The 26,334-nt window shown below is 36.9% G+C and overlaps 1 protein-coding gene across 1 annotated transcript in view; it reads left to right on the forward strand.

The window, feature by feature from the left end:
- LOC103750653 (transmembrane protease serine 11E) overlaps positions 1-16,345 on the forward strand; it is a 50,296-nt gene extending 33,951 nt beyond the window's left edge. Inside the window, exons 6-10 of the mRNA XM_008853819.1 lie at positions 3,423-3,461; positions 5,289-5,469; positions 6,660-6,919; positions 8,073-8,215; positions 16,184-16,345. Of these exons, the coding sequence (XP_008852041.1) occupies positions 3,423-3,461; positions 5,289-5,469; positions 6,660-6,919; positions 8,073-8,215; positions 16,184-16,345 (785 nt within the window). The remainder of the gene's footprint in view (positions 1-3,422; positions 3,462-5,288; positions 5,470-6,659; positions 6,920-8,072; positions 8,216-16,183) is intronic.
- Positions 16,346-26,334: the final 9,989 nt, after the last annotated feature.

Below are 26,334 nucleotides of genomic sequence, written 5' to 3' on the forward strand. Positions count from 1 at the left end.
TCAATTTCATTAATTTCTGCCCTGATTTTTGTTATTTCTACTTGTATTCTGGGTTTGGGTTTCGTTTGCTGTTGCTTTTCAAGTGTGTTGAGTTGCAATGTTAAGTCATTTATTTGTGTTCTTTGTGTATCTGTGTGTTGGTATGTGCATGTGAGTACAGGTGTCCTTAGAGGCCAGCAAAGAACATTGGATACCCTGGAGCTGTAGCTACAGGAGGTTGTCAGCCTCCCTAAGTGGGTATTGGGAACTAAACTCAAGTCCTCTGCAAAACCAGTACACACTCTTAGTCACTGAGTCATCTCTCTAGCTGATCATTTAAAAATTCTTTTGCCATTTAATTCTGAGATCTTGTTACCTTCCTATGTCATTGCTTTGGAAGTATTTTGGTCCTAATGCCCTATTTTAATTTATGAAAATGTTCTAAATATAAGCCTCCCATACAAGCTTTCCATCAATTCCTGGGAAGTGTTTTCTACATTGTAGCTTATAGTTTGGCTACGGAATTTAGCTGTACATGGAGAAAGTGGCTTTGTGCATTCCTTTTCTAATTTTGGCTTTCATTGTGTGTTCTGAGAGTAAGACATAGGGAAAGGTTTAATGTGTTTTTTTGAAAGCTGCTTTCTTTAAATCATTTAGCAGTATAGAATTATAATTTACTTATATTTCTGTATGTTTAGAACTCTTATTGAAAGTTTGAGGTAGCCCACTCACCAGGGCACAAAGAACAAAGTATGTGTGAAAGTGTAATAGAGTCTTACTATTAGAAAGTAAGACACATGAGGGTCTAAGTGGAAAGTAAGATCTGGGGGCAGATGAGTCAATAATATGGTATAGAACAGGATAGGTGTATAGACATACTACATGGGACACAAGTAAATTTTCTAGTACTTCCGTTGAAATAATGGAAATAAACATGTGAAATTAATTTAAATAATCTGTACATTTAAATCAATATACTTTTTGTACGTTTTTGTACTACATTTTTGAAATCTGGTATACACCTTACATTGAAAGCACATTTTAGTTTAGATTAGCCACGTTTCAGGAGCTCACTGGCCATATATAGTTAGTGAACACAATAATGGATATGGTAGTGGAAGAAACCAGACCATAGAGGCAAGTACAGAGAATGAGTACAGAGCACTGATGAAAGGGTGGACAGATCCAAGTCAAGGCAAACTGTTGCTCAGCCATCCTGTTCACTTGGAAAAGAGGCTTCAGCTGCAGCAAGGCCACGTAAATTTCTGCATTTCTCTTCAAAATGACATCACACTTTTTTTCTCCCAAAAGCAAGAAAGATGTGCTATTGAAAGTCCTGCTAAGACTATAAGGCTTTTCTTTCTTCTGTAGTGTCCTTTCTCAACTGTTTATTTTTATTTGCTAATTATTTTTCATGTCTTTTTGCTAATTATTATCAAAGTGAAAAAGTTAAAATGTTAAGTTATTAATGTTTTATTAAAATTTTAAGTTACTAATATGTTCTGCTGTCCATCTTTATAAATTGCAATATCATTTTAAAGATAAATTTAGTGATTCACTTTTCCTGTGGAACCACAAGAATAGTATTTCATTGTTTCATCATGTAGCCCTCTCGATATGTTCCACATTTGTGGAGCATAAAAGCACAATATATTTGGAAGCTAAATATACTTAGAAAAAATGTATTTTGACTGAACGTGTACATTTTCTTGTCATTATTGTCTTAAGAATATACAGTAATAACTATTTAAATAGAATGTATATTATATCAGGTATTTTAAGTAATCTAGAGAGTTTTAAAATACACAGGAAGATGTATATATATATCGCATGCAAATACTAAAGCATTTTAGAGTATCAAGGATTTTGATGTCTTTGGAAGTGTCCTTAAACTAGTCAGCTACAGATGCTGAAGGACAGCTATTTTTCATTATTGTTGCCAGACAATGAAAACAGTACACCAGGCTAGACTATTTTTATTTCCCCTCTGAGTATGGCACATTCTATCAAGCTTTCTGTCTTCAGCTTTCTGATGAACAAACAAGGACTGGGCAGAAGGGGACTATGGATCTCCTTCCCATTTCTGTATCATTATTTTCAGCAAAAGTCATTGACTAATATACAAAAGTAGGAGTAAAAAAAGATCCAATAGGGTATCGTGTTCATTTCTGTTTACTAGAATGCTACTGACTTCTTTCTGAGTTCTAGGAAGTTCTAATTCAAACACACACATGGCTTTCTTGACTGTCAGTGTCCTATTCCCTACTTAGTAGTAGGTTTAACACACTTGTCTTGCTCTTACACAAATTCCCTGCTCCTCTGTTTACATCACACTCCAATATTATACTGGACCTCACTTTCAAAACACAAATTGCAAGATGAAATTGTTAAGAATTTCAGGGTAGCAACAGTACAACATCAAACCAAGCACAAAGCCATTCTTAGTGTGGGAAGAGGCAAAAACTAGAACTGTCTTTAGGAAGAACTTGAGATAGAGAAGAGGCTATTTGAAATAGACTACTAAATATCTTAATACTGAGATTAAATAATCATTCTTTCTTATGTTTTCCTTTTCTCTCACAACAGCCAGATAGAGAAAGCTAAAAAATATTTTCTAGAATATAAATTTTCAGTACATCAAGATTCTTAATACCACAGAGAAACCAATAGATTATTAGTATAATTTTTGCATTTAGAAAACCCATTCTGCCATATGTGTTCAAAAAGAATAGTTTTGATCACTGGAAACTACTAATTCAGGAAATGTGAGAGTTTGGCATATTCTGTATCTCTTGTTTAGGCCAATGTTTGCCTAGGATTGAGGCCTGAGTGCTGAGACATCAAGAAGGTGAGGATTTGGCTTAGTTGAATGGCAAGTTGTAGGTCATCTGTGTTTCTAAAACCTCATCAGAAAGACTTAGAGAGGAGAAATATTATTTTGAAATGTGGCTGAAGATAAATTCATGGAGATGAGGGCTGTGCTACACATGGGTAGCTATGCTATATGCAGGGTAAAATAATCTGAAATAATGCTTAGTACAAAAATCATCACATTTAGAAAAGTAATATTAAAGTTTAGATTGATATTTCTCAAAGAATAGCTATAGACTCCCTGAATCTTATTTTGTGATGTAAAACTCATATTCTTATGTTTTAATACAAAATCATCAAATCAGAATTATTGAGAAATGCAGCAGGTCTTTACATTATAAACATGCTACCTGTGTTCTGCTTCTCCACATTAACTTTCCAGGCTCATAGTTCATGCCTTCTCTCCAAGGCAGTGAAGAAAACAAGTCTGTGATGGGGTAAGCATGCTTCTTTCCTTATAATCCACACATACTGTCTTGGGAATTTAGCAGCCTTCTGGTATTGAAACACCCAGACACAGTGCAATTCTGATGTGCTCACCCCTTTCTATTTACCATTTCTGTGTATTTCAGAAATCAACAAGACAGAAACAGACAACTACCTCAACAACTGTAAGTTTAATGTGCTTGATAAGACTGTGTTACCTGAGTGTAGAAAGGTAACACTCTAGACCATTTACACTTGCTCTGTGGTGGCACTATAGGGACAGTATAGTTGGAATGATCTGTGTACATCTCATGACATTTTATCTTATATCTGAGACTCATAAAGAATAGCAAAATTTGGAGAACTTCAGATTGGGTGTATAGATGCCTGTATCCATGAAATGAAAGTGAGCTGGACAACAATTAAGAGGTAAAAGTATTCACTTATTAATGCTTGATTTGCACATGGTTATATTGGCACAGTTTTCTGAAGATCATAGAACACTGAACCATATACTGGTGTTTTTCAGCTAGAGAGAGAAACTTCAGTCTACTCTAAATAAAATCATCTTGATGTTACTTGTTTGCAATGCAGAAATTTCAGATAATTATGGGCTTAAAGCATATTTTGATGAAATTACAGAAGCTTAGAAAGTATTTTTGCCCATATTTCAAAGGTGGTGATTCTAGACCTAGTCCTCTCCTCTCATAGCAGAGTAACTAATTATAATTAAAATAATATATTTGATAGTTATAAAATTAGAAATTAGCACACAGTATATTAATCTTTTCAAAAGATGGGAAGAAGAATGGCAAGATGACTCAAAGGTGCTTGCTGCCAAGCTTGATGACTTGAATTTAATCTCTGGGACTCACGTGGAGAAAGGAGGGAATCAACTCTTGCAGGTTGTCCTCTGACTTGCATGCGTGCACACACACACGTTATATAAACACATTAAATAAATGTAATTAAAAATTAAAATAGGATCTGGAATGTTGGCTTAGCTGTTAAGAACACTGGCTGCTCTTGCTCAGGACCCGGGTTTGGTTCCCAGCACCCTCATGGTGGCTAATGACCTTCTTAACTTTAGTTACAGAGGATCTTACACCTTCTTCTGACCTCCATAGGCATTGCATGACATAGGTGCACTTATATACATGTGGGCAAAACACTCAAACACATAAAATAAAAATAAATAAAATATTTTTAATTAAAAAATTTAAATGGAAAGAAATGTACTACCCACCAGCTCATAACATTAATTCATTTATAAACTTTACTAGGCCTAGAATCAAAATATAATTCCATCATTTAAATGACATATTTTTGTCACTAATATTATAAACTTAGTATATGCTGATATGATGTTAGGCAATAGGGATGCCAAATGGGTGAAATATAATCCTTGTGTAAAGCAGCTTACACCTACATTACCAGATACATGAGACCAATATATGACCACAAAATTATAAAATACTAGTTCTTACCAAGGTCCTTTTTGTTGCACCAAGGTATCATGCCCCACTGCAGCCTTTTCATCATGATTATATGAGGGAGCCTTACTGATATCTAGTGAATGTAGATCAGGAGTCCTACCAAACTTCATATGATGCATAGGACAGTCACTCATAACAAAAACTTACATGACTCAAAATATTAGTGGTATCCTGGTTGAGAAAGAAACCCCATTATAAACAACGTGGAGGAACAGCAATATCAAAACCACTCGCAAACACACTCATATTGAATGGGCTGTTGCTATGCTAGTATTGCTGTTAAGGAAGCAATACTAGCATAATCAAGGAAGTCATAATCCAGTTAGGAAGCAGAGAAATTGATAAAGAAGTCAGCCTAGGAGAAATGATGACTGATTTAAATCGCGCAGGATGAATAGGAGTTAATTGAAAATGTTTCATACTTTTGGATCGCAAAGCACAAGAAATTTGGGATGCAGTAGACACAATTTAATGCTTAAAATAACTGCTAATTAGTATGTCCTTTCTACTTGGCAGGCTGTGGGACACGAAGGAATAAATCTACAGTACAGACAAGTCTCAGAATTGTTGGTGGGACACAGGTAGAAGAGGGAGAATGGCCCTGGCAAAGCAGCCTACAGTGGGACGGGGCCCATCGCTGTGGAGCAACTTTGATCAACAGCACATGGCTTGTGAGCGCTGCTCACTGCTTTCGAACGTAAGTCCTGAACTTTAAAGATGAGTCAGAAGGAAAGTGCACTGAGGTTTTTGGTGTCTTGTTTTGTTTTTCGAGACAGGGTCTCACTATGTAACCGCAGCTGACCTGGAACTCACTATGGAGACCATCCCAGGGTGATCTCACAGTGATCCCCATGCCTCTGCCTCCGAAGTGCTGGGATTAAAGGTGTGCACCACTATGACCTGCTAAGCATTACATTATATATTTATGAAACTGTTCATGAATTTTGAGAGAGGTTTCACACAAACCAAAAATAATGGAATCATCACAAAAAGGAGTGGGAATCTTGCAAAGCTTAGTGAGAGGTTTTATAGTCTAGAAATGAAAGTAAAATCAAAGTACATTGCTGTGGTTTAATTATTCATCAACGAATTCCTGAGAGTTTGTCAAAGAACATAGAAACATTAAAGTCATCTTTGAATTTTGAGCTTGCTGTCATAGAGAACAGCATATTTATTAAGCACCTCTGTTGGAACTGGAGCCCAAGCAGATTCTGTTTGACTGCAATGAAGAAATTCCAAGAAAAAAGAACGAAGCAATTTGGAAAAAGCAAATTTTAAAACAGAGATTTCTTATATTACAGGGAATGTTGGATTTTAAATCCAGTATCAAATTATTGATGATGTATAGAGTAGTAATGCTTTGTTATTTTTGGCCTCTGTGGTTATCAGAGAAATATGCACACAGACTGCATGTAGTATATCCATTCCATGCAGACTCTTGTTTTCACTTGTTCCTCGTAGCCACTGATGACAAAAGTCCCGGGATCTACAGCAGACATTATGGTACATGGAGGGACATGTAACCTAGGTGGCTTTTCCACATGGAAAAATTCAGACTGGAAAGAATTTATTTCTGTTGATATGAACTATCACTTTAAAAATAACACCTTAGCTGAGCATGGTAGCTATACCTTTAATCTCAGCACTTGGGAGGCAGAAGCAGGTAGATCTCTGTGAGATCAAGGTCAGCCTTGTCTGTATAGCAAGTTCCAGGTCAGCTGGGATTACAAGGATACACTGTCTCAAAAACAAACAAACAAACAAACAAACAAAAAACAAAAATAAAAATAAGATCTTATACTGACACCTGCAGGTAAAATCATGCCATGGAACTGATTACATTGATAACATAGCAAGGTAGAACTTACTGTTTTTTTTCCTCTGCAGGTATAACGACCCATCCAGATGGACTGCTTCTTTTGGAGCAACAATAAATCCTCCGAAAATGACAACAGGCTTCCGGAGAATAATTGTTCATGAAAAATATAAATACCCGTCACATGACTATGACATTTCACTGGTGGAACTTTCTAGCCCTGTCCCCTGCACAAATGCAGTACATAGGGTTTGTCTCCCTGATGCAAACCATGAATTTCAGCCGGGGCAGCGGATGTTTGTGACAGGATTTGGAGCACTACAAAATGATGGTGGGCATCTGATGAGAAACTCAAATCATGACAACTTAATTTGGTGTTCTAAGGCATTTAAAGAACAGAAAGTGCTTCAGAACTTTAAGTCAGGCTCTCTGCCACTCAGAAGATGCATAAATTCTTTCCTGCAACAGGAAATGATACTACTTCAGCATCCTTTCAGCTACTATTTATCACGTTGCTACTGTCACTGTAATCATGCTCGTAAGGAATCTGAGGGAGTAATTGTCCCCAGTCACTCAATTTCTTTTTTTTTTAAGTGAGCGTATGCATGTGGTGTGTGTGTGTGTGTGTGTGTGTGTGTGTGTGAGAGAGAGAGAGAGAGAGAGAGAGAGAGAGAGAGAGAGAGGTATGTGTGCTTGCTGTGCTCACATGTGTGTGGCACATGGTATGGCAGAGGTTGATGTCAGAATATCTTCCCTCCTCTTTGTGTCAGAATTCTTCACCTATTTGTTTGCTTGTTTGTTTGTATGTTTGTTTGTTTTGGCTAGACTGGCTGACCAGCAAGCTCCAGGATCCACCTGTCTCCACTTCACCAGCACTGGGGTTACAGGCATGTGCCACCACACCGAGCTTTTGTCATTGCATTTCTTACTAGACAATTAGTCATGTAAGAAATCAGGGGTCATTAATATATCAGATTGCATAGATAAAGTAATCATGCAACTATCTTTCCCAAGCAAAATTTCCTTCCAATCTGAAGAATCACACAATATTTTACTTGAAGCTCTTTCCTAGTTACCTAAATTTTCATTTAAACTGATTAGGAAAGAATTTCTTCCAAATATTTAAAAATATTTTATTTATTATTTTTATTTTATGTGTTTGTGTATATTGCCTGAATGTATGTAAGTATACCTGTTGTCATGCAATGCCCGCAGAAGTCAGAAGAAGGTGTCAGCATCCCCTGGAACTGGAGTTACAGATTACAGATGGGTGTTAGCCACTATGTGAATGCTGGGAATGGAGCCCAGGTCCTCTATAAGAGTAGCCAGTGTTCTTAACTGCTGAACCATCTCTCCAGCCCCTCCTTCCAAATATTACTGTGCCTAACATATATATTTAATTTTTTCCATCTTATCTAATAATTATGGAAGATTTTCTCAGGTTTATAAAATACATGTATCTACAAATACTTTCTTCCCTTTAGGTTTCACTCAGAATCACCTTCGGCAAGTACAGTTGGACTACATAGACACCCAAACCTGCAATAGACCTCAAGTTTACAACGGTGCCATCACTACTAGGATGTTGTGTGCTGGCTTCTTAGAAGGAGAAAGAGATGCATGCCAGGTTTGGGCTTGCCTATTACTGTGCTGCATAATGTCTTATTCAACTTTTGGGAGGGAGCAATAATTATACACTCACAGGAAGCTGCATAGGCATCATAGAAGAGTAACACCTACTCTTTAAACATTTAATTTTATTTTTATCTTTGTATGTTTATGTATGTAGGTACAAATACATATACATATGTATGTATGTACAGTACACATGTGGATGCCAGAAAATAACTTCTGGGCATTGGCTCTCTCCTTCTACTATATGAGTTTCGGATCTTGAACTCAGAACTCCAGACTTCATAAGCAAGCACTTTTACTGGCTGAGCCTTCTTGGCTGTCCTGACACTTGTTATTTACTAAATTTTCCTCAATGGTTATGCTCAGACAACTATAATAAAACTATTGGTAAATATAAGTATGTAAAATCTAGTGAGTGGACAGTGGAGTAGATTGTGTGTTATGTGGTGTTCTGGCAGGTCCAGATTTGTGTAATGGCCACTGTAGTTAACATGGAGTCTGTCCCATCACCCAGGGAGCTACATTGAGTAACAATCTTGGCTTCCCTTTTTATCTTTAACATTAGGGCAATTGCTACTTTTTCCTCATATTCCAGAATGTTAAGTCAATAAAATCACAGTTGTTTCTTTAGGAATTCCATTTGATTCATCTGCTACTGCTATTATTTTTTTTGTAGGAAAAATTAATTAGTTCCTCTAAGTTACTTGTGCACATATATGTATGTGATATATCTCTTATCACAGTCCACTGGTATTTTATTGTTAAAACCTCATTTTAAAAAATAAATTTGTTCAATTTTATAATATAGTTTGATAGCATTGAGATCTCCAATCTGCACCTCTCCCCACTGCCCCTGACTTATGGACATATATATGTATATAAAATGGCCTACAGAATCTTATTTGTGTCCCCAAATATCCTTCAGTCAGTATGGGTCCATCCACTGGGCTCACCAAGAGTCCCATCCTTGTAAAATACTGTCTCTCTCTCTCCCAACAGCCATCAATTGCCAAAAGTTCTTAGGTTGGGTTGGGATTTCTTACCTGCTTCTTCATATTTAGGTTGGGATTTTGTCAGGTTTGAGCTTGCATAGGACTTGTGCATGGTGTCACCATTGCTGTGAATTCACGTGAGTAAATGGCCAGTTGCCTGGAAGACTCATCATATTTCCTTGTGGTCATCCATCACCTTTGGCTCTTACAATCTTTCTGCTTCCTCTTTTGCAGTAATCCCTGAGCCTTGAGAGGCAGAGGTTTGAAATAGGTGTATTATTCAGGGATAAGCATTCTGTGGCTTCTTGTTTTTTTGTTACATTGACCAATTTTGGGTTTCTGTGTTAAATCCCATTTGCTGCACAAGGAAACTTCTCTGGTGAGAACTGAAAGATGCGTTCATCCTATGTGTACAATTTGCATTGAAGATGTGTCACTTAGGGTTAAGCTTCTCACAGATACTTATTTTCTGAGTTTGACTACTTCTGGAACTCGGTAATAGTCTCTATCTTTTGTGAAAAGAAGGTTCTTTGATGAGGAGTTAAAGATACACTTATCTGTAAATATGAGAATGAATATTTAGAGTAAAGTAATAAATTATGTTAGCCTAGAATTGTAGCAAAAGTAGGCTTTTCTCAAGGATCTATGACCTCTCCAGCCATGTATATTTGGATATGTTTATAGCACCATACATGAGGTTCCTTCTAGTGATCAGGCCTTAATTCCAATTAGATAGGTATTAATCACCCCTCTACTGCATCAATAGCGATCGTTTGCTGGCCCAGTCATTGTTATTAGACTTTACAGATGCGTAAGACCCTTGATTAGTTTTCTCCCTTGGCAGCTTGTATAGAATCCTCTGATACCATGAAAGCTGGTCTTCAGGGAGGAGACTTCCACTTTTCCAAGTCAGTTCCAGCTCAATTTCTCCAAGCCCTGTGTCTGAAGTGTGGTCTGGGAGGTAATCAAGGGCTGTGTCCATACCCTGTGTTATTTTGTGAGTCTCTTGGACTGCCCTGACCAATAGCTTGAAGGGAGGTTTCTCCTGCTGGCACTGTGTTTTCTGTCATATAGCCTTCAGCTATACACATGTACTTGTATATTTATTGTATATGTATTTTTCAGTAGGACTTTGAACTAATACATTTTCCTCTAGTTTTTCATACCACCTAAGCATTATTTTTCTCTCTTCTCCCTCCACCTGTATAATCCTCACTACTCTCTCCCCAGTTAAAGTACTCCTCCTTTCCCCCATTTCCCCCTTTAATAACACCTGTCTGGTAGGAGACAGGTGGTATTGACATTTTATTAGCTTGAATGTAGAACAGAATAGAAAACTTATCTTCCTTTAAGATTTCTTACCTTTCTCTTAACTAAATATTAATAAATATAAGTATTAAATTTTTCTCTATGTGGGGAACCATATAGCTAAACTCAAGTGGAGAAGAAAAGTCTATGTACTCAAAGTTTTGTTCATTTTTCTTTCTAAGATTCCTTTTCTGTTTTAGAAATTTTCTTTCACTATTCTCTTTGTGCAGATACTCTGTTGACAAATTCTCTTACATCCTTTTTGTTTGTTAAATCATTTAGTCCTCCTTCATTTATGAAACATAATTTTGCAAGATACAGAATTCGAGATTGAGAGTTCTCTTGGTGCACTTGCATCATGGTGTCCTTGATAGGTGAGCAGACTCTGTTGTCCCCAGTATCGGTTTTCTTTGGCTGTGTTCAGCAGATTTTCTTTGTCTTTACTTTTCAGAAGTTTAATTGTGTGTCTTAGCATGCATTCCTTTGGTTTACTCAGTTTGGGATTTGCTCAGTGTTCTGAATCTATAGATTTATGTCATTTGCTGTATTGGGGAAATTTTCAGCTATTCTTTTTTTTTTAATATATTTATGAGCCCTACCTTCTTTCTTCCCCCTTTCTGGGATTTTAATGACAAAGGTGTTAAAATTCTTGTTACATGTTCATGAGCTTCTGTTCATTTTTATTTCTACTCACTTTCTCTGTTATGCAGATTAGGTGATTTCTTTGATTCTGACTTCATGTCCCTGTTCCTCCATCACTGCTGTTCTTCCAATAAGCTCACATACGGAGTTGTACAAATTTTCATTCTTTTAAAATTATTTTTTGTTTATTTTTATTTTGTGTGTATGAGTTTTATGCTTGCATGTACGTAAGTGCACCCGTGTTGCGCAGTGCCATCAGAGGACAGAAGACAGTATCAGATTTCCTGGAACTGGAGTTATAGACGGTTGTTAGCTGAAATGTGGGTGCTAGGATTTGAACCCAGGTCTTCTGCAAGAGCAGACAGTGTTCTTAACTGCTGAGCCATCTCTCCAGCCCCAAATCTTCATTTTTGTGTTTTAAAATTCCAGTATTTTCTTTATATTCATCTGGATTTTTTTTAAAAAAATGGCTGTTTTATGATCTTCCTCAAGTAATTCCGACACCATGTCACTGCAGAGCTGGTGTCTGTATATTGCCTTTGATATTCAAGCAGAGACTTTCATGGTTCTTCACAGGATGAATAACTTTCAGATGTGTTCTGAACATTTGACTTTATAAGACTTTATATGCAATTCAATCTTCACTTTAGCAGCTTCTGCTGACATTATACTGACAGGAGGAGGGTAGTGTAGGGGGAATATTGCCTCATACCCAGTCATCTTCTTTGACATCTGATAGAGGGTATGGCCTCATCGTGACTGCTTTTAGGTGGAATTTCAGGATTGTTATGGAACATCCTCCAATATCACTTTGACTGGAGCACTTTGTCGCTATTTCCCTGTGGTCTTACCTCCACTGACATCACAAGATAGTGGTTTCATTACTACTTGGCATTGGTGAGGAGTTCTGACTACCCAGCTATATCTTCTCTGAGATCTCCATAGTGGGAAGAGAATCATGCCACATATTTCTGAGCCATGACTCTCTGTGGTGACTATAGAGGTGGTAAGAGAGGACTTTACTGTCCCCTAGCAGAATTAAAAATTTGGGTGCCACTCAGCCTGCTCTGACACCAGTGTTGGGGAGGAACTGGCCTTCATACAGCCTGACCAACACTGAAATCCACTCACTTGACTTTGGTGAAGTGCTTAGGATTTCTGTCTTCCCTGGCTGCCCAGGTTCTTGTACTAGAGAGAACAGATTTTTCTTGGGGCTTTTAAATTTAAATAAAAAAATAATCTATGCATCCTCACAGGTCAGTATCTTGGTGCCATTATTAACTTCAAATATGGAGATTAAGCAAAGCAATTCACTGCTGTATTGTCTTGAGCCCTGAGCAAGTGCTTTCTTCTTTCTGTCTGTTTTGTATTTGTTTTATTTTTAATATCCATTATTATTTCTTTGCCCATATTTAATCTTTCATTTCCATCTATTCCAAAGCCATTTCCGTTAGCATGTTTTAAGTTGCTAGTATGAGGTAAAATTTGTATAATTGTCATCTCAGGCTCGGTAGGAGCCTGAATGCTAACCATTTTGTTTCTCATTTGTATTATGGTTGATCATTATCAGTGTCTTCACTTGCATTTCTTTCACATGTAATCAATTAAATCCTAGAATATTTCCTTACTTTATCATTTATGTTAAGTTCACATATTTCATGTTTATTTTCTTCCTATCTCTCTCTTAGCGCTGTAATTTATTCGTTCATATCTTAGACTACAGCCACTTAGCTTGGCTTCTTCTGACTTTGAAGCTTCCTGTTATGAGGCATGCCTTCCTGAATAAACTTCCAGTTCTGTTTCTTAGTAAACTGTTTATTAATTTATGGGAGAAATATAATTTGTGGGAAAAATAGGGCTAAAGATAGACAGATCCCTCCTTTTGCTGATGGAGAATTAGCAATCATAATATTTGAGAAGCATACTTAAATTTTTAATATAATTAGTGTATATGTGTCTCCGTGTATTTGATGTGTATGTATATGGGGGAGTGTGGGAGTATGCATAACAGGGCTCACATGTCAGGGTCAAAAAGCCAAATTTCTGGCATTGGTTCTTTCTTTCCATCATGGGAACTAGGAGTTCAACTGAGGTCCTCTGGCTTTCTTCTCAAATGCTTATATTCACTGAGCCATCTTTCCAGTTCTCAAGTTACTTTTCTTATTCATTTATTTATCATTTATATGTATGAATATTTTGCCAGCATGTATGTAAATGTATCATGTGGTACCTGTGGAGGTCAGAAAAGGGTATAAGATTCCCTGTAACTGGAGTTACAGATGGTTATGAGTCAACATGTGGTCTTGGAACCAAACTGGAGTTCTCTGCAAATGCAGCAAGTGCTGTTAATTTTTGAACCATCTATATAACACTCCCCTCCCAAGTTATTTTTAAAAGCAGCAAATACTATTTGGGGGATTTACTGGGCTATGATGCCTGCCACCAAGCCTGATGACCTGAGTTTGATCTCCAGGACCTACATGGTAAGAGAGATCCATCCCCCAAAGTTGCCCTTTTACCTCCAACAGGAGCATCATCACCTGGTGCATCCCACACATAAAATGTAATAAATAATAGTGTAACTTGGACACTGAACAGACTGAAAACCCAGGCACTGGTAGCTGATTCAGAGGAAGTGAAAACAACAGGAATAACACAGTGGGAAAGTGGCTTGTTGGTCCTAATACACTGCACATGGAAGAGCAGTTGGAGCAAAGGAGGATGTTCAGGCTCCCAGGATACAAGCATGCAGCAAGTTTGGAGTGCACCTCTTTAAGGAGAGGCTTCTAGGTATAGGCCCTTTAACTTTTCCTGAAAATAGACCTCTGAAGGCTTCTGCTGTGCAATACCTGAGCTAAAACGTTTCTCTGCTTCTGAAGATCACAGTGCTACTATTGTTCTTATTCTTTTGCCTAAAAAAAAACCTACATGTAACTATTATTTTTTTTCCATGCTAATATATCTCCACTATTCACCAATCAAATGTAAGCTAACCAGCTTTACTAGAACAGACTGGGTGTTTCTCTATTTGATACAAGCTGACATTACTTTTCTTTAACTTTTAATATTTTCATATAACTGGATCTTTTTTTTTACAATTACTTTATTCTCAGGGTCATTTGCTCCTTTAAACTTATATAAGCTTTTTTTTAAATCCCTGCCATCTTCTGTTTGTTCCTCTTATTCTTCTCTGCCTCCATTAGTGTTCAGTTCTATTATCAAGATTCCTTATTTTCAGATTGCTTTATTGGTATATCTTATTTCTATAAAAAAATTTAGGTTCTTGGAAGGCAGGGCCCATATATTTATACTCTGTTCTTTACCACATAACAGGACATCATTGGTGATTTATTGGTTAATTAATTTTAAAATACAAACCCATTATCTTACATTTGGTTATTATTAATAGTTTGCTTTTTAAAATTTTATTTCAATTTAATTTGTGTGTGTCAGAGGGAGAGAGAGAGAGAGAACGGGTGTGGATGTGTACATGCATGTATGTGTACATGCACATGCAACAGTGCTGTGGGGATCAGAGGGGGAAACTATGGGAGTTGATTATCTTTCAGCATGTGAATCCCAGGGATGGAACTCAGGCTCTCAGACTTGGTGGCAAGCACATTTAGGTTCTGGGCCATCTCGCCTGCTTATGTTATTAGTTTTATAAAAATAAAAGGAAATTTATAGGAAACAGTTAACTATGGGAAAAATATCAAAGATTATAAGTCAATCAGGTTCTACCACTGATTAGATTTTAGGCAAATAATTTCTCTGTTTCAGTTTCCTTATTTAAACCAGAAGGCAGAACCTAATTCTATGTTTTGTTTCAAGAATCACATGACCAATGAAACAGCATGTTAATTAATTAAAAACATCACAGGGGCCTGGAGAAATGGCTTAGTGGTTAAGAGGTCTTCCTGCTCTTGCAGAGGACCTGAGTTCAGCTCCCAGTATCCACACTGGGCAGCTCACAACTGCCTGTAATGCCATCTCCAGGGGGATTTCACACCTCTGGCCACCCATGGTACCTACAGTCATGTACACACACACACACACACACACACACACACACACACTCAGAGTTAAGAGTAAAATATTTATTTTAAAATGGCATCACAGGGGGCTGGAGAGATGGCTTGGTGGTTAAGAACACTAGTTGTTCTTGCAGAAGACCCGGGTTCAAATCCCAGCACCCACATGGCAGCTAACAACTGTCCATAACTCCAGTCTCAGGGGATCTGATGTCCTCTTCTGTTCTCCACAGGCATTGCATGACACGGGTGCACTTACCTACATGCAGGCAATACACTCATACACATAAAATAAAAATAATAAATAAAAAATTAAAATAGCATCACAAAGTGTTAAATATGTATGAGTGGTCAATATTCAGAGGAGAGCCTGTAGGATGCTTAGCTGACTCATTGTTCTTATGATCTGAATAAAGAAATACAACTCCAAGGTTTGTAAGATACAAACAGTATTTGTGGCTTTATGTATGCGTTCTCTACATTTTGCTCTGAACTAGCTGTACTCACTGTCTTAACCTTCATATTAGCCAGCAGAGTTATTAAGAGTATTTCAAATAAGTAAATTAAAGGTCTTAGTGAGCTTGGAAGGCTCAGATCTGAGATTGAACCTCAGGTGTCTGACTATGATGTCTGTGTCCCTTATCAGTAATAGACTCTTCGCCCCTTTCTGTTGAGTCATATCACTCTTTTAAGGTGGCATCATGAATGAGGAGTGATCTTGTCAGCTGCATCAGATAATTCCAGTGCTCTGTTCTTCAATTACACAAAGCTTTCAGTCTCAGTGTACTGAAACCTGAGGCCAAGCCAGTCCCCAAGTATCAGAGCTCCTCCTCTATGGGGGTAACAGGCACAGGCACAGTCGCTTGTGTTTGAACATGCTGAAGACTTGAAAATGAATAGTTTTGTTATATTCTTAACTTGGAAAAATAGCAAATTCTTTTGTAGTGAACTGAATTAAAAATTACTAACCTCTCTATTTTCCCTTAGGGTGACTCTGGAGGACCACTGGTTGCTTCAGATGCTAGAGATATCTGGTACCTTGTTGGAGTAGTGAGCTGGGGAGATGAATGTGGTAAACCCAATAAGCCTGGTGTTTATACTAGAGTGACTGCCTTCCGGGACTGGATTACTTCTAACACTGGTATCTAAGAAAGAAAAACCCAATGGGATTAAATGGCTGCTTTTGTCTATAGGCCATTTTTAGAGACACACAACTGTAGAAGAAGCCTTTGAAATTACATGGATCTGATGTGTAATTTCCGTGAGGTGTCATGGAATAACCTGTTGGATGCTGTTTCCTTCCCAGCTCTGCTCCGCACAGGAGCATATTGCTGCTGCCAGATGGACTCTGCCAATATAAGTTCATTTATTTTCTAGAAGTTTACAGTTATCAAAAATTTAACTTGGTGATTCGGTTACTCATATGTATACACAACTTGAAACAACCAACCTTTTCATTCATTTCTTTAACTTCTCTCATATAGTAATTTCTACTTTCGGCATCTGGAAAAAGAAATGAAATAAAATATAAAAAGAAAAACAGCTATACTTTTTGTGTACAGAAAACAAGAGGTTTCTCTTTGGAATGTAGAAAATTATCTTATTGAACATAAGAGATCAAACAAGCAGAAACAACAGTAAACCACTCAAAAGTTCACGATGGAGAATAAGTCGAAGGAAGAGAGAAACTAATATATAGATTTATTTTTATTCCAAACAGCTACCAAAATCAACATGAGAAGAATTTTTCTTGTGACTACAATAACCACACAAACTCTTTGCAATGAGCTTGTTCTGAACAATTTAAAGTAATCAACATTTATTTAACACTGTCCTGCTGAGGGTGTCAATATATAACAATAATGGAAAAGGCAAATAATCTCTTTACTTAACATTATAACATGATAATCCATGAAGAAGTTAAGGATAGGGAAAATGCCACTAGTCAATTTACTAAAAATTCTCTTAAAAGAGTAGATTAAAAGTTTATTTCAGAATAAGCAGCATGCCTTATATAGTAAAATAATTATATAGTTGAATGGGATGGAATGACTGATGCAATTATCATTAGCCTGTCCCAAACTACAGACTTTGACAGCAATAAGTTTCAGGCATTGGTATGCAACTGTAGTCATGTTACTGGTTAGGCCTTAGTTGGCACCTTTGAGATGATAGCAGATAATATGCTCCTAGGTCTGTGCATGTAAAATGACCTTGTTAGATGCATCTATGCTGAGATCTTGTTGCACTCATCTGGGACGGTATCACAAGGAAGCATCCTGGGTCTTTGCTGTATCTCGCATCACGTTGAATTGCTATCAGCTGGAACATAAGACTGAAGAGCAAAATTTACCAATATTGGCCACCTTTTTAATTTCAGTTATTACTGAGCCATTAGACATCCAATATTTAAGAGACTTAGACCATAATAAAATTAGGGCTGGTGTCATAGACTATGACCTGTTAATGATAAGATTTCACTGAGACTTGAGCAATTCTTTTCTCATTGTATACAGACTATAACATATACAGAGCATATTGTAGCATATGATAGCCTCTTTGAAAAGCAACATCATCAGGAAAATGTTAACTTTCATCAATGCAAATAATATTCATGTATGAACTGATAAAATTGAAACACTTGTACTAAAGTATCACATGTAATCTTGCATAAAACATCAGTGTTAAATATTTTGCATAATTTTTGCTCTGTTTAATAAACTCTTCAGGGGATAATAATAATATCATGAACTGGAAACAGAAAGAACACCATTGGAAAAACTGCATAATTTTCAGTGATTAAAATTTGATTCCTGAAGTATATTCTGCAATTGAGCCCTTAGGTGGCGCCCTAAAACTGTGAGAAGTTACAAGGAAGGCCATCTGAATTTAAGAATAGTGTGGTATTTTCAAGATACAATGACAACAGTCATCAAAATTCTGCATCGGTCTCTTATAAGCCACAGAATAAAATTTACCTTTGAAAAATGTATTTATAAATGAATTTATGTTCATTGATGTCATTTCTTAGTATTTTTCAGATTTCTGGAATTTTGGTTCCAAACTAAAAACATGTATGTTGCATTTGAGAATTTGAGAATCTCTCTCTAAAAACAAACATTTAGGGATTTAGATTCAAGAGAAACTTTAGAAGTTTGATTTCTGTAATGTTGTTATGTTCCTCAGAGAAAGAATTTTAGTATTTCCTTCTACCAAAGACTTAAGGAATCAAGATTTGGGTCATAGCAAAAAATAGACAGTTGTTAGAACTTCATGTGAAGTAAGCAATAAAGTATCATATTCTTAAAATAGTGACTTCTTTGAAAAAGAATATAAAATGATTTTAGTATTCTTTAGGATATCAATGTTAACCATTTCATTGGAGAGGACAATGACTGCAATATCTATTAAATGTAGAGAAAAGTGGCAATTTCTCCTCCATATCTTTTATCTTTTTCCCCATACCACCTTATAAAGTTTTTCCCATGATAATTTTTCAATAAGCATTCTTGAATAGCTCTTTTATTTTTGAACTATGCAGAAAGCATAGCATTCTTTCCACAGTCATGTGCCATACAATGATATTCCTATCTATGACACACCACATATACGATGGTACCCCCATAAGATTACAATGGTGCTAAATAATTCCTCTCACCTTACAGTTGTTGTGACCACCAGAATGCTGTAGTGCACTGCATTATGAATGTGTTTCTAGCATAACTGGTATGAATAGTCCACTACACTGTCAGTCATGTGAAAGATATGAATAGAATTATGTATAATCCACAATACTTAATGATGATAATAAATAACCACAACAACAGTTCATGTGTTTGGTATTCTGTACTTTTATTGTTACTTTAGGAAGTACTCCTACTTTTAGAAAATGTTTACTGTAAAACATTGTGCCATGTTATATTAGGAGCAGCATCATACATCTTCTGTCCAGTGATAGCTTATACTGCTTACGGTTGTGTATGTGCTGTGATGTTCACCAGTGCATATGAAACAAACATCCTGATGATGCTGTTTTTCAGAACGTGTCCTGTCAGAAAACAACACAGGTCTGTATTTACATATTGTTTTAAAAATGATCCCAGAATTTATACTAACTGTGCAACTGAAGCTAGTTATGTAAGTATTCTAAGTCTGAATCACTCACCTGTAAGGCAGTGAGACTATTTATTCACATGGTTGCTCTTGTAATTAAAAAATGTCTGAGAAACGCTTAGCATACTTTCTTAGATTCTCATTGATGTTCAACAAATGGTAGCTATTATAACTGCCACTCTAATTATTTATCAGTCTCATTTTAAACAATATGGTGTATAATAATAAATTGGCCACATTTTTGAAACAAATAAATAATTAAACCAACAGAATGTGCTGTTTTCTTGTTAATTATTATTTAACAAAAGATTTGGATCATGTCAAAAGATAATAGTCAAGGTGGACTATTGTGAGGGCTTGCTGCAGTTTTCAGCTCACTTTTTTAAAATGATAAATTACTGACCATAATTTATGGACTAAAGCATAGTCCATCTTGTTTATTTTTATTAATTCTTGGATTTATTTACTTTTATTTTGTGTGTATCAGTGTTTTGCTTGCATGTGTATGAGTGCACCACATTTGTAAAAAACCTGGAGAAGCCAGAAGAGGCCATTGAATCCCCTGGAACTAGAGTTACAGATGAATGTCAACCACCATATGGGTGCTGGGAACAGAATCTGGGTCCTCTGAAAGAGCAGCTGGTGTTTTTAATCATTGAGGCATCTCTCCAGAGTCTACTTTATATCCCTCTATAAACACCTCCTTTGACTCAAGTAGGCAACATTTTCTTCTGAGATTCCTTACTATTATAAAACCCTTTCTTAACCTTGTAACTAGATTTGCGCTTCATATAGACATATGATGTTCTAAAGAACAATCCTGTGCACCTGCCTTTGGTTTTCAGCAATGGCAAAGGTAGCATTCTGCTTAGCTCTCATACAACAAGGAGCCAGCCACATCACAATTAGGAAGTTGACATTAAGACCAACCTGTCAAATTCATCCAGATTTTACCAGCTTGAAAATATCATAATTGTGTGCTTAAGAATATTTTTGTTTCTACATAATTTTGTTACTCATGTCATCTGTGTGACCACCACAGCAGTCAAGATGAGTGACACAAGGATCTCTCATGCTGCCTATAGACATCTGGCTCCTCTCTACCTTAGGCCTAATCCTGGCAATCATTGATGAGGTCTCCATCTGTGTAATGTTGTCATTTCAAGAACTGTATGTAAATAGAATCGTACAGTACACGATCTTTGCATGCTGGCTTTATCGCTTGATATAAACACCTGGAGGGCCATGCAAACTGCTGTGTGTCAACTGCCCATTCTTTTTCCTTGCTGAGTAGTACAGCACAGTATGTTTGTACCTCAGTTTGTTTATTTGTACACTGAAGAGCATTCTGCTTTCTTTTTAAGTTTAATGTTGCTACAATTAAAATTGCAGTAATAGTGAGAATTGCTACATGCGTGCTTTTCTGTGAATACAAATTTTGTTTCTCTGAGACTTAATGGCCTGGTACAATTGCTATTTACAATGGTAAATGCATATTTATCTTTTCAAGAAACCTGGATTTTTTTAGATGGTTCCTTGCCATTTTTAATCTTTCAATATCCTTACTCCGAATCTATGTGATTTAGATTTTTCCGAGTACATGTGATTTCAATAACTGTAGTATCAGCTTCACAAGGGGCAGAGACATAACTAATCCATGTTTTTATCTTTCACACTTCATAATAATGAGTATTGTTATACTGTTGGTGGCAAATGTTCACTATATATTTACTAATAAAAAATAAGGAGGTTGCTTTTTCTATGTACATGAAGAAAGGCCCAGGTATTTTAGTTGAGACTGCACTGAATCTGTAGATTGCTTTTGGTAATATGGTTGTTTCCACATTATTACTCTTGTTAATCTATGAGCACGGGAGGTCTTTGTATCTTCTGGTGTTTTCCTTAATTTCTTTCTCCAGGGCCTTGAAGTTCTCATTGTCGATGTTGTCGATGTCTTTTGTTTTGTTTTGTTTTGTGTATTTAACATGTGGAAGCTAGACAACTAGAAATGGACCCCTGGCAGGACAATGCATTTAGGGACGGAATAGTAGATTGTAAGTGAAAAAGTAGAGAGAGGGAATGCTGGGGTCAGAAGAGTTCAAGCAGGTGGTGGCAGTGAGGGCGATAGGGAAATGAGGGGCCGGTGGAGATCTAAGTAACACGATGAGCTGGAACTGTGCATGAAGAAGATATTTGTGAACCTGAGATCTTGTAATCCAAGTAAAAAAATATAAGAGAAGATCGAAGAACATACGTGATATGAAAGAACATGGGGAAGTACTGGGAGCTTTAAGCAGGGCTGGGCACAGCTGTGTGGATGAAAGGAGGGATGGGGGACTGAGTAACCAAAACTAAGGATGTGTGAAGAAGCCTTTTGAACCCCCACTAATTTGTAATTTAATTTAAAATTTTTTTAAGGAGTTTGGAGGAGACCACAACTCTGACTCATGGGCAAAGTGGGGGGCTGCACCTCTCCAACTCCCAGGATGGGACCACAGCTCCACTCCAGTGTCTCAGGAAGAGACCACAGCTTCAAGTTCAACCGAGGAAACCACAACTCCAGCTCACAAGAGGGGACCGCTGGTCCAGTTCATTAGAGGGGATCACTGCTCCAGCTTCCAGGATAAGACCACAGCTCAGGCTCAGAGGAGGTGGTGATGGGAGTCTAGGGGAGGATCACAGCTCCAGGTCACAAGAAGGGAGCAGAGATGCCCCCATGAGCCAGAGCTGTGGTCCCTCCTGTGAGCCTGAGCTGTGGTCCCCTCACATGAGCCTGAAGCTTTAAACCACTACCAGGAGCCACGGTTCCAGTCCTTCTGGCAGTAGGCTGATGGAGAGCAGAGCATGGAAGACTTCCTGATGTCGGGGAGCAATTTCAGTCTTCTCTGAGTGACTACATTTCCCACAGCCCCCTCTCCTGAGGTCCCAGATTGTGAATGGCAGAAGCTTTGACGCATACTGGGCCCAGGGGAGGCCTCTGTTATTTGCAGATTCTGGTCTTTCTAGGACTGATCTGGAATGAACCTCCCACCTCCTCTGAGGCCCAGATGTTGTCCTCACTCCATACGTGGTCCTGGCTATCCAGGCCCTGATGTTGAACCTCTTCCATTACCAGGCACCAAGAAGTCTTCCATTATTTTATTAATGCTCTTCTAGAGCCCGGTATGCCTTCACCTATGCACTAACTGACCTTCTATAGATAAAAACCACAATCTGGGAAGTTAAAAAAAAAGAAATTGGAAGTACTGTAATAACTAAATCTTCAAAATTAAAATATGTAATTCATATACATATATATAATTTTCTTTTACTCCGTTTGTTCATAATAAGAGTGACCTGATTGACCATGTTGGGATCTGTACTGATTAAATTTGATGTGGTGAAAGCAGGTTGAGAAACCATTTTCTGTCAAGGGCAGCTTTGCTCACATTTCCCATGACTTCATAAGCCACATTGAGAAGCTGCTCAGTCAACTTGCATAATCGGTTTTATTCTCAAAATTACAGCTCTCATGTTTGCATATAAAGGAAGTAGTTATCATGTTAGTAATATCTCTAACAGTATAAACCCCACCCTAAATTAGCCGGTAATCTTTTAGGAAGGTACTGTATGATCAAATGTTTAATCATATAAATAAAATTTAAATGTATCACTGAGCACTGTTTTCTAGTGTAACAAAATTCTTTTATTTCATCACTCGCTTCACTGTGCTGTTGTTATGACGTGCTCAACAGGGAATGTGGTTAGTGAAAGGAAGATAAACCTGATGCTACTATAAAACTTAATGTTTAAAGAATTCAAATTTTATCTGCCTCTTGTAATATGGATCTCTTATGTACATAGTGCTAACATGAAGACCTTTTTCTGCACTATATGCAAACAGGGTAACTAAATCAAAGCCACTTTTAATCCTCGAAGCTATATCCAGGTTTATGACAGGAATTATGTTTACATTTTATGGTGCCTTAGTATTGACAAAATGTTATTTCCCTATATTAAACAGATGCATCCATAAAAAAGAAAATATGTAATTATATTTAGAATCTAAATTCAAAATGTCTACTATAATATTTGAAAATCGGTTATTGACAACACTGTACTACCAAGCTTCAACAATAATGTGAAATTTGTCACTGTTCCTATAATGTGAGTTTGCCATTCGCTCCCTTTCCAAATTCTACAACCTATAAAAAGTCTTTCAATGTAATCATGCTATTTCTTAAAGAAAGCAAAGCTAATAAATGTTTTTAAATAAAAAGGGGAGAAAAAAGGAGTTTGAGCAGAAATAACCCACATTAGTACTAGAGTTAATAATACTACTCCCAGAACATATGAGTTACTAAATGAAAATTTCAGAGCCAGGAATGGGTTACATTTTATGAATTACCTGCTGGAGAAGTCTTAAGAGGCACGTGATACAGGTTATTGCCATTGCTCTTGGTTACCCACCATAACTGGACATTAAGATCCTATTGCTGAAGATACCACACACTTTGCTTGAACTGACTAGGAAAATTTCTCCCTGCTGGCTGGCTTTCACAGTGCTGGACAGAGATATGCAGGCTGCTGGGGAAGAAAGGGTATCAATGGTCTTATCCAGCACTGGCCTCTGCTATATACCAGGCAAGATGTGCCCATCAATGCAATGGCAAGATAGTTTATGGGGTAATGAGATGCTTTCTAGATTGAATTTGAGTCCTGTTCCACAAGAAGGAATCCATGCTTGGTATGAACATGGTCAAAAACCGTGACTAAGGAAGTCATAGGCCCTAGGGGAGAACATATTGATGTTTTTCTAAATGGTCATGTTGTCAAACTGCCTTCTAAATATTTATGTTTACATCCATAGACTTCTTCCACTCCCAACCTTGGTCAGAGAAACTTCCTAGTGTAGTGGTAGTGGTTAATGTGAGACTTGAAACTGTTTAAAGTGCTGTGAATAAGCATCTAGTAAGAGCTCAGTCATAGATGGCATATATATAATACCCCTTTCCCCCAACACTCAGAAAAAGCTGTGGAAAAGAGGTGGAAAGTAGGTAAGAACTGGAGGATGGGGATGAGTGCTGGGAAATGCAGTCCTCTGGATATGACATGGCTGTTCACACATGAACTCACAGGAGCTGTGGTTATCTATACTAGAACTACACTTAAAAAATCAGCTAAAAATTCTAGCATAGAATGGAGAGAGGATTATGATGCCCCAATCCCTAGATGAGGGACTATTAGCAGTTGATGATTGATTGTGGAGGGAGAGTCCCTTTTCTTTAGGAGTGTAGCCACTGGTAGCTTCCTCATACCCCAGTGGATGACCCAATACCCATGAGCAAATGGGCAGCTGTGGTAATGACTTTTACAATATGGGCATATTCTAGACAAATGACTTTTACTTAACCTTGCAACCAAAAAGTTAATCCTATTTTAGCTTGTTTATAATGTAGGCAAGTTCACTGAGCTGTGAGCTCTCCTTGAATCCTAAACACATAGTTTATGATGCTTCCTTGCCCTTGATGCAAAGTGTGAATTTGTGTGCGTGTGTGTGTGTTTTAAATTCATTGTTAGCAATGAAGATCATCCAATTTGTATTGCAAACAACAGGGATTAAACTCATAGTGTTTACATGTGGTTGTGTGTGTGTGTTATACTATGTCAGTTGGGGTCAGAAGGGACATAGTTCTGTGATAACTATCCATTTTTATTTTCCCGTTTCATGCTGGATATACTTTTTCAAAAAAAAGTAGTTAGAATGAGCCCTTGTTTGAGAGCACAGTTCTGAGAGAATTCTGAAGAACAGGTTTTCAACAATTTGGGTCACTCTTGGTTGAAGTGGATACTAAAAGTCAGGCTGTCTTTATTCAAACATCACTGTGGTGTGACCTCATGTAGTTAATGGACTCAGTGGGTTAAAAATAAGTAAAAAATAAATGATTTTAAAAAATTATTAAAGCAATAAAAACAAGCAAACATAGCAATATATACAAAGTTGTATAGAAATTAGGTAAAAAAAGAAATGACAGTATTGCCTTCATGGATATAGTAGGGTCCAATTTCTGTAATTTTGAACTTAATCTTATTTAGTTGATATTAAACCCCATGTTTCCCTTTACCACATAGTTTGCAATCACAGGCCAAAAACATGGTTTGTATGGTAAATATTCCTTAGTGTCTGAATTTGTTTCCTGATACATAACATATGATGCTTTTCTGACTTGTCGCTATTAGCTTGTACATTGTACTCATAGAGTGGATTCTTGTGTAGAGTTAAACTAAATAAATACTTGTTGCCTTAACTTTTATAAATACAATTATAATTTATTCTAACATAATTTTTAATATACAGCTATCAAGGTGGAGTGAAAGTCATGAGGAATGTAATCATAGCTCTCCTTTAGTTAACAAGGATTCATTATCAACTGCATCCAGCTTAAATTCCATACTCAACACTGCCTTGCAGATACCCTTAACTCCTTTTTTTCCTCTTGTTTTGCTATTCTGTGACACTCACTTTTCTCACTATTCTGTTAAAATTCTACTCTCTAGCTTCTGTTTTCCTTTGCCATGTAGTTAAACATGTTTGGACAATATACAACAATATTGACCAACTCTGTTAGTTTATTTCACTTTGATCAAATACCTGATAGAAAAAAAATTAAGGAAAGGCTTGTTTGGATTCCTGGTTTCTGAAGTGGTAGGGCCAATGAGCTCGAGGTTCTGTGTTCAGAATCGTGAACCAAATAAATCTAGATTCTTTATAAGTTACTCTGCCTAGTGTAGGTAGTTATAACAAGAGAAAATGGACTAAGATAATAACATACTAGTGAAAATTTTTATAAGAATTTTAAGCCTGTAGTTTCTTTTTTTATATTCAAATATTTTATTTCTTATTATTATTTTTTAAAATTTTAGTAACTACATGAGTAGAAGGAGCATTTCATTACAGCTTTAACATAGTCAATAACAATTTCCAGAGCAAAGATATATCTCTTTCAAAAGTGGCTATAAATTTTTAGGTTCACAGTTGAATTAAT

This window comes from Nannospalax galili, unplaced genomic scaffold (assembly GCF_000622305.1).
Source record: "Nannospalax galili isolate Female #2095 unplaced genomic scaffold, S.galili_v1.0 scaffold547, whole genome shotgun sequence".
Classification (NCBI taxonomy): Eukaryota; Metazoa; Chordata; class Mammalia; order Rodentia; family Spalacidae; genus Nannospalax; species Nannospalax galili.